Source organism: Sinocyclocheilus anshuiensis, unplaced genomic scaffold, assembly GCF_001515605.1.
Source record: "Sinocyclocheilus anshuiensis isolate Anshui unplaced genomic scaffold, SAMN03320099.WGS_v1.1 scaffold1746, whole genome shotgun sequence".
In the NCBI taxonomy this organism is placed as follows: Eukaryota; Metazoa; Chordata; class Actinopteri; order Cypriniformes; family Cyprinidae; genus Sinocyclocheilus; species Sinocyclocheilus anshuiensis.
The window spans coordinates 1061290-1071590 of record NW_015545562.1 but is presented as its reverse complement, the minus strand read 5'-3'; the positions used below and the strand labels follow the sequence as shown (position 1 = coordinate 1071590).

The following is a 10301-nucleotide window of genomic DNA, read 5'->3' as shown; positions in this document are numbered from 1 at the left end:
TCCCTCCTCCCCCCTTTTTCAATTTTTCGTTGTTGGGCAAACTATCCCTTTAAGGCTGACTTTGGCCACATTGCTAAGGCAAAAGCCATTGCTGAGGTGCTTTACTCAAAATATTGTATATTTTGTTATGACGTAAAAAAAAAAAAAAAAAGATTATTGGATTTATGTTTTACAAGAAAATACTTTTTTGGCATTTTATGTAATTAATGTGAAATTTACTAACAATTTCTAAATGATCATTTTTTTCTATGCCAATTTTTTTTTCTTCAAACATTTGTTTTCATACATCAGTTAAAAAGAGTTCATTAATATATATATATATATATATATATATCCTTATAAATATCAGACACAGCCCTAGTGAAAGATAAATATACTCAAATGTATTTGTAATATTTCATGCTAAGTATACTACAAATACATTTACATATTTATGTACTTAATGAAAATTTTACCTGCAATTGTACTTTTGGTATACTAAACTGGTATACTTAAAGTCAAATTGGAACAACTAATTTTGTGCTTAATGCACTTTAATTGTGCATAAATAGTGAAGAAGTCCAACTAAAGATATACCGAAGTATATTTGATTGCGCTAAAATGGAAATATTGCAAGTATACTTTAGGTACACTTTAATTATCTTGCATTTAAAGGCCGATATTATTAAAAAATCATACAATCCTCATCAATAGTGACATTAAAACACATTTCAGGCTTATTATCAAGAAATATTGTGCACAAGTAGTACTACAAATAATGTTTCATTATAATTTTTATATCAGTGGTATGTCAGTAAATATGATAATAGATTTGAACTATACCAAGTATGAAATAAATGTATTTTAAATGTATTACTTTTTCACTAGGGAGCCTATGACAACAGACAATCATTTTTAATTGCACATTGCCTTTTCGGTCTGCTCATACATATTCTTTAGATAGCAAGACCTCAGGATCAGAATAACCAAGCTGTACACGTCTCTATAACACTATTTCAACATGTGGTAAATTAACACATCTAAGTTGACAAATGGCATTAGCTTCATAAATAGTGTTCAGCTGTTCTGCTGAAACTTTGACCCTGAACCTGGACTAGCACTCATAATTCTTTATTATTTTTGAACATCAAAAAAAAGTGTAATCATTTATTGTGTTTTTTATTATTATAGGGTCCAGGAAAGGCTGGCACCAAGCGGGCACTAGACTGCGGCTGTGGAATCGGGAGGGTGTCTAAAGGAGTTCTGTTTCCTGTGTTTGAATCCATGGAGATGCTTGACATGATGGAAGAGTTCATCCTCCACGCTCATGAGGTTTACCTCGGAGATTACGCAGACCGAGTGGAGGCCTACTACCTTTACAATCTGCAGGAATTCAGCCCACTTACAAAGAGATACGATGTCATCTGGCTGCAGTGGGTTGCCTGTGAGTGGATGGATGGTTTTCATGGATTATTTTATGTTATGTAACATATATTTTACAGTAATGTTTTGTCTGCAATTACTATTTTAATTTGACCTGTGTTTTCTGCCCACCTACATTTGCTTATTTTAGTAGGTCCAGTCTATCTTTGCCCATTTGCTGTAATGAGAGCAGCTGAATGCTAGTCAGAGTCTTTTGTTTCAGTATACAGTTTCATCTCCCTCACTGCAGTCTGTGTACATTTGACACAGACGGCATAGATATCTATATGAAACTGCTTAAAACCATATAAAGATTTTTTAAGACCTAAGTGACTCGACAAGTAGTTATACAAAATGTAAAGAATTCTGGACTTCATGCAGCTGTTGCTCAGCTTTACATAAACAGTATCTGCTAAATGAGTTTTGGACTGTGGACATTTTGAAGTTTACACACTCTCTTTTTGTCAAGAATTACATGATTCATCAACTATTTTACATTTCTCAGGTCATCTTACTGATAAGGACCTGATGGAGTTTTTAATGCGTGCTAAGCAGAGCCTGAGGCCCAACGGTGTGATCTTCATTAAGGATAACATGGCGCGGCAGGGATGCAAGCTGGACCCCATTGACAGCAGCATCATTCGCCACCTGGACATCATGAAGAACATCATTCAGACAGCAGGCCTCACCATACTGGACGTGGAAAAGCAGGAAGGCTTTCCTGAGGCTATCGTGCCTGTATGGATGATCGCCATGCGCTAAAGGAAATAATTTTTTTAGATGGATATGTTGTAAATGCACTTATGTATAGGACATATTATAAAAGCATACAAATTAAAAAAAAATTTATTCCATTTACCAGCTTATATGTGACCCTGGACCACAAAACCAGTCTTAAGTCACTGGGGTATATTTGTAGCAATAGCCAAAAATACATTGTATAGGTCAAAATTATAGATTTTTTTTATATGCCAAACATCATTAGGATATTAAGCAAAGATCATGCTCCATGAAGATATTTTGTAAATTTCCTACTGTAAATATATTAAAACTTAATTTTTGATTAGTAATATGCATTGCTAAGAACTTCATTTGGACAACTTTAAAGGTGATTTTCTCAATATTTGTTTTTTTTTGCACCCTCAGATTCCAGATTTTCAAATAGTTGTATCTCGGCCAAATATTGTCCTATCCTAACAAACTGTACATCAATGGAAAGCATATTTATTCAGCTTTCATAGAATGTATAAATCTCAATTTTGTAAAATTTAACCTTATGACTGGTTTTGTGGTCCAGGGTCACATATGTCAAACTGTATAATTTCAATGTATGGAAATCTGTGGTTCCAGTAACCATCCAGTTTCCATCTTTCCAGTAACTTTTGCAAAATATATAATTTCCATTTTTGTTGAAATGGAACAGAAAGATGTATATAATTGTATCGCCCATTTAAAAAGATTTAGTATTTTGCACATTTATTGAAGTATCATAAAGTAAAATAATTTAGTTATTTATTTTTTACAAGAAAATAATGCTGTTGTCTATGTCTAATGTAACTGACAGAATTAAGTATGTTGCCGCCATTGTGTCATTTTTTTGTTTTTTAGAGTACAGAAATATTAATACATTTTTAAAAACTGTATAAGTGCCATTTCTTGTTTTTACAACAATACATCATAAAGCAATAAGTCATTGAACCACATTAGTGAACATTTTTCAGAGACATTGGTCATGATGTCTCTCACATGCTTTAAGTTGTGGGAGAATTATGTCCTTAAAACAACCATGCTTTCATTATTTTTACTGGTAAAATGGGCAAAATATAAAATGACTTAGAGTTCTAGGACCTTTTAGCTTGCTTAAAAAGATATGATAATGGGCATTAGTTGGATATTTCCTTGAAGTATTCTTGGTGTCTTTGAAAGCAGAACTTCTCTTCACATATTTAAAGAACTGAGGGATAAATAATGTCAACAAGTTCAAAACTTCATTGTATTCCCCAAACTATGAAAAACCACACTGTTTAGGTAAATGGCTCTCAGATGGTGTCTTTGTAGAGAGGAAGGGAATTATCCCTGGTTTTGACAGACTACTCTTTTGTATCTGCCTTGGGCTCTGTCCAAATCTGTCAGAACGTGTCTGCATACAGAGCATCAGCAAGTCACCTCAAATATTCAGCACATAAGCCTCACAACGATGTCTTGAGCAGTGCAGTGTAAAAATTCAAGCAGGTCCTTTTCCCTGTGAATAGGCGGTTTGTCAAGAAAAAAAGTGAAAACAGTCACAGCACGCGATGCAGTCTGCCTGTTATGTTTTGGAGTGATCTACGCTGGTTCTTTACCAAGCGAATTCCTCGCACTCATGGGATTTTGCAAAGACATTTTTCAAAGTTCAAAACACCCTCAGGCTGCAGTCGTATTTCTTTCATGTAAATAGCAGCCAAATGTCTATTCGCCTACTCAGAAATGGTTAGCGTACCTGGCAGTTTCTGCTATCAAGTCTAATCTTTCTTGTTTCCTTCACAAGCAGTCTGGCAGCTAATGGTCTGTATTAACAGAAATAACATTAATAAATTTGGTCATATTAGAGCTGAATTGGGCCAAGCTCCAGGCACAGAGAGTCAAACATAACATTGACAGACAACTGGGAGTGTTGCACTGACACAAGTAATTATCGACAAATGATCGTGCCTAGAGCTGGCAGTGGACAGCGACATCAAATTTCAGGTTTATTTAACAATTATTTCTCATTTTTCAAACAGGTAAATGCTCATTTGTGGTGTCAAAGTTTATGCAAGTTGCTTCAAATCTCATTTCAATCGAATTTAATAAGAATTTATGCCTTTCGTAACTAGACTTTAACCTCAAAGTCTTATAACTAGGCTTGATACCAATAAAATTGGTCCTCGGGGTTTTGAAATGTGATACAATCGATTGACATATTATGGTTTGGCATTGAGAAAAAAAATGCATTTAAATCTCAAAATATTCACTTTAAATCATTATGAAGGATCGTGATGATTTGGGGCTGGTCTCTGCCAGGAGAGTGACAGAGTTACAACCATAAACGTTCACAGCGTGTTGTCTGGTACGGGCTCTCGACCTTATTCTACATGTCAGCTCAAAGGCCAGAGCTCAGTTACACGTACTTTTTATAGGCCATGCTGATATTCAATAGCTTATTCAGATATGCACTGCCCCCTATCATGTACTGCTGATTACATTAATTTGATCTCCAAAATGTTCAAACTCTCACAAATTACATCAACATGATGGATTTAAATGTAATATAGCTAGTATTTTAAGGTTTCTAGTAGGACAAACAGAGATAAGTAGAATTTGTAGATTCCCCCCAAAACTGTGCAAACACTGTCGCTGCATACCAAACAGGATCAATTTGCCTGCAAAGGGCACTTCGGAATAAGAACAATCATAGCCACTATAATGAAGGGCCTTTCCAAACCAAAGTGCTCAATTTCAAAGGGTCTTTCGGAATGAGGGATTTTAAAGGGTACAACTGATAAACACTTTTGATACAATTCTTTGCAAAGGTTTCATTTGTGACAGATGATGGAAGATGACACAGAAGTGCATTTTAAGGAACAGTTTTTTGGTTCTCTACACCCTCTGTCAAAGCTTTGACCCTCTGTTGAAGCATGCAACATTGGCTCAACCAATGGCATATGTTTGGGGCGGGGCTAACAGGTAGGGCGACCAATGGGGAATATTTTGGAAATCTGATTAAAATCTGGATTGTAAAACAGGGTTGGTACCCCAAACTGTGGTAATTTATTTTTGCACATTTAGTGAATTTAATATTATTACTTTTTTGAACTGTGCTTTTATTATTCCACTGACAGTCATTGTAAATAATTTTTGTAAAGATTTAGACATCTAAGATTACCATCATAGTGAGTAGAAAGAAGATACAGCATAGACCCTAGTCAGGTTAGACACCATATTGAATTTGTGAATGAATTTTCCTATTTTCCTAAACAATCGGAATGTCGGTATGTTGCTAAACACACGCACACACACACACACACACACACACACACACACATACATACAGTATATAACAATAAAAAATAACGTTAACAAACTAAAATAACTAGAAAATATGAAATATTTTTATTTGCTTGCTTCCATGTCATGTGACCATGACATTGACATCAGAGAACATGTGAATGTTTAATTAAATTATTAAAATATTCAAAATTATTATTTTTTAAATATTAATATTAAATATTTTAGATTAAAGGGGTTCAGCTGACAAAAAAAAAGTTTGGCAATCCCTGTTAAAGATCATCAGAAATTTGAAATGGATGTTCACATCACCATAATGCTTCAGAATTATCTGGTTCCTCAATGCGGTCAGACTGGTGCTATTAAGGAGAATGCATTTCACCACAGTCACCTTAAAATGTCAGCCGCAAACCACGGCTGCCTCATCAATGATCATGTGACCCTGTTTGGCCTGGCCTGATGTGGTTGATTGGTCGCTGAGGTCAGACATTTGTCCTTGTGACTGGATTGGGCTTTTACAGTGTGGGGGACCACACTGGCACAAACAGTAAACATGGTTGCTTTTAGATTTTATGCCTTTTTCCTAATTAGCACAGCCTTAGCTACTAGCCTGACTAGTAACATGTGTTAGTTCTGCCACAACTAAGCCAGAAGCTTGTTTCGTATATGTTATATCCTAGTTTAGTTTGAGGAAAACATCACTATTTCACTTCTTTGCAGGGTCTTCCAGCTAAATTAGATCACAAAGAAGAGAAGGAAATTATATGTGTAACCCTATTAACTAACTCAAGCTAATTAGCTACAGCTAGCACCTAATTTAATGACGTTGTACAAAGTTTAATTGCAAACCCACCCAATTAGATTCAAAGGAGCGGGTAACAACACAATCCGTCTCTTGTAATCTGTTGGTTTTACTGTTTGTAAAAAAACTTGTACAATCACCTTGTAGGCATTTTCTTTTCCTCTCAGGCTTTGGAAGAATCATTGCTCATGCTGGTTTCAATTCACTAACCTTTCAGATTACACAATAATGAGCCAAAATAACTCTCACATGCACACTGAGCCTGCCTGAACCATTTTCCTCCAAAGCTATTTAGGTTCATGATTCACTATTGGTTTCCACAGCAAGGACAGGGGGGGGGTTTGTTGTTGAGAACAGTTTCTTCCTTTTCAGATTGTTTTGTGGTGAACTACATGGTATTGCATCTTGGCTCGTGAGAACAGATCACCATGAGAGAAAGTAAGTAAGTAAACAAAATATAGAGAAAGCCTGAGAGAGCCATTAAATCTAACAGGACCAAAAAAGGGTGGATGTAGCGGCAGGTATTTCCTGCTTCTTGATCTTTTGGGGCTGAGCTCATTTTTTTTCCAATGGGGGTTCAGGCTTGGTTTCTATAATAACTTGTTGGATTATGCCAACAGTCTATTATTCATTTTTCTTTGGGAGGAAAACAGTTCGGAGGAAAAAAAGTGGCTGGAAGTATGGTGATCAAAATGTTTAGAATGGAAATTAATTTTGGATGTATACATTTAAATTCAATGTTATTTTTCTGGTTAAGAAATTCCTGTGATGTGTATGGATACGCTTACATTTGCCACAGTAAAATAGTGAAAAAAACAGGATGGTTTCAAAGAATAATTATTTAAAGAAGGATTGTTTGATGAATACAAAGTTCTAAAGAACAGCATTTATTTGAAACAGAAATCTTTTGTAACATTATAAAAGTCTTTACTGTCACTTTTAATCAGTTTAATATGTCCTTGCTGAATAAAAGTTTTAACTTTCAAAGTTATTTGTACTTTTAATGTACTGTATGTCACTTTGGACAACAATAAAAATCTGCTAAACGACTGTTACCAACATCACTGAGTACATTTAAGCCTAATGCAATTACATTTACAGCTCACAACATGTTGATTCAGTTTCATTAATTTCACATTGGTTGGCTCCAACCAAAAAATGCAGAATCTTTCTAAGCAAACAGCCGTCTCCAGGCCACAGCAAAGCCCCTGCTAATGAGAGAGCAGGCAGCTCGCTCACCAATTTCAAGTACGATTTATGAACCGAGCTGAGAAATATGACTTTAATAATGGTAATAAAAATGGCAGAGCTGCTGTCGGGATTGGCACTTGGTAACGAGACTGAAGCTATAGAGGAAAATAACACCCCAAGGCCAACCGCTTTTGGCAAAGTCACTCTAATGAACTGTGAAAATGCTTTGCAGTGTGTCAGATGTGGGCATAGCAGAAACTGGTTCTATAAACTCCTGATTAAACTACAGTTTCTGTGGTTTTGCCATCATTTAACTGTGTTACAGCCTCTGTTGTAGTCATAATTGTGGGTGCAGAGGTTAACAGGAATATGGAGATGGCCCTGCCTGGCGCTAGTGAACCTCAGACATGGTCTTGAGCTACTATATTTAAAGATCCAAATGGAACCTGGAGTTTTAAAAGCGGCCTTGAAACCAATTTCTTTGTTATTCCTATCCCAAATCTGGAATGTGCGAAAGGATTAGGACATTCACTGGCATGAGAAATTGCACTGACAGCTCTCTGCATTTTCCGTACCCATGTTTTAGGACAATTTGACAGGAGCAATTTTAGTTTTATTACTCAGGATGTATTAAGCTAATCCAAATGATGTCAGGAAAATGGATGTAGTCACTTCCCGTCAATGACTTCCACATAATCCTTATTATCTTGTTCAATGACCATATTAACACAAATTAAAATGCAGACACCCTGCAGATTCTTAACATACATGGTCATATTTTATGAGTCTCTCTCACCAGGAAAGAGATGTTGTTCATTGTCACATGACGTTAAAGTATACCGACAACCCCTGAATCCCCAGGCTTAAACTCAGCTCCATATCCCACGCAAACACATCTTGTTGGCAGATGTGGCTACACCACAAACGCTTCAAAGTGCCTGCACTTAGACCTTCTCCATGCACTGACGCCAACTGTAAAAAGTGCCGGACATATGGGTTGGAAAATATTAGACCTTTCAAACAGTGGCTGGGCAGCCTCCTCGTGGTAGGAGAAAATATTTTTATTACTCATCATTTAGTGCTGTTGAGGGTAAATTGTGACAAAGACCTTCAGGAGTCATCACTGCAAAGCAAAGCTGACAGAAGCAAACAGATCTGAGTTACACGGTATCACGCTGTGTTAAATGAAGCTATTTGCTGAGTGATTTAAGGCACATGTACATGTTTGAGGGAATGAGATTGTTAGGGTAAATGTGAAAAAGGCCCGTTCACACCAAGAACGATAACTATATAGATTACTAACGATAACTATATTAGCGTCCACACCAGTTAGATACAGTCATATGCGTGAGCTCTTTAAAGGTGTCATGACCTGCCTTTGTCTTTTATTTTGTACCATTCTCTGAGGTCCACTTATAATGTTATCAAGATTTTTTACATCAAAAAACATCATAGTTAAGAAGCAATAGGCTATTTTCTGTCCTGTTTTTAACCCCCCTCATCAGAACGCTCTCTTTGAATAGGCATGGCAGACTGTAGACTTGGAAGTAAATGCACACTGGTATGATTGGCTAATAGTTATGTATATTTGACAGGCTACATCCTTCATAGATGGAGGCTGCTGTGATTTAGGTTAAAAACACATAAATACTCAGTACATATCAAATGATCTGTAATAACAGATAAAGCAATAGTGACTGATCACCTAATAAAAACAGTTACTCACACTTGTGTGGTGTGACATACTGAGACGGATCCAATATAGTAAACGAATCCTTGGTAAAACAAAGTGCACAAAGGACCAAGTTCTTACCGACGCAGTCTGTAACTTCATTAAAAATAAAGTTAATCAAATAAAGTTTACCTTTGGTTTTTGTGTAGGCCTGCATTGTAAAGTTGTCTGAAGCTATTAGAAATATAAACAACATTTTACCGTCGTCAAGTACAATTCCGAAAGTGGGATAAAACAGCGCGATGTTACAGAGCTCACGCCGTGGTGACCTGTCATCAGCGCGGCTCTGAGACTGACTCGACAGCGCGGGGAGGACGTGTTCGCTAGTGCCACCGAACTGACAGCGTGGCACGAACATTTAGAGTTCATGTGTTTTTCCCTGCACATAACAATGATTTGAAGACCAGTATTAAGTTACAGCATTTCTTTGACTTATCATTACTACATGTAAATAGTGTTACCTGCTTTGAATAGGCCGGAAAGCTGCAAAGCACTTAATGATTTAATGAATAATAATTAATAATTAATGAAATTATCAGTACATTTTACTAATTTTTGTTCAGTATGTGCTAGTTGCCCTCAATGTTTTTCGTTTCACTAGTGTTTGTAAGAGGCTTTTCAATAATTATGGCCTATACGGCCCCTCATAGTTTAGCCACACTCTCATAGAGTTGTACATTCCACAATCTGTTATTTGGAGAAGTGTCTGTCTGCGGACTGCAAGAGAGGGGCGTAACTTGAAGAAGGGGCCTAACTTGAAGTTGTCCAAATCACACAGAACCACGCGAGATGTCAAAACGAGATGTTGTCGGGCTGCGTTCGAAACCGCATACTTTCTAAGTTATAGGCACTTAATTTCTTTAAGTACTTACTTACTGAGCGCTATGAGTGTACAGTCTGAAGTACAGCCTGAATACGTGAAGTATGAATGCGATTCGGATATCATCCGCTATGTTGACGTTATCATGTGACCTACGACGTTATAACAAGCGCAACAACTTAAGGGATAAATGCTAACCAATAATTACTTTTTTTTTTTTACTTAAAATGAAAAAAAATATATTTTTTGTTGTGACAGCTATACATAAATATACACTAGTTGAAAAAATGCAGTCGATGTGAATACATCAATTTTCAGTCAAGCAATTA

At 36.3% G+C, this 10301-nt stretch overlaps 1 protein-coding gene across 1 annotated transcript in view; it reads left to right on the top strand.

The window, feature by feature from the left end:
• LOC107698316 (alpha N-terminal protein methyltransferase 1B-like) overlaps positions 1-2271 on the top strand; it is a 17996-nt gene extending 15725 nt beyond the window's left edge. The window contains exons 2-3 of the mRNA XM_016499274.1: positions 1171-1423; positions 1907-2271. Coding sequence (XP_016354760.1) covers positions 1171-1423; positions 1907-2163 — 510 coding nt within the window. The 3' untranslated portion in view covers positions 2164-2271. The remainder of the gene's footprint in view (positions 1-1170; positions 1424-1906) is intronic.
• Positions 2272-10301: the final 8030 nt, after the last annotated feature.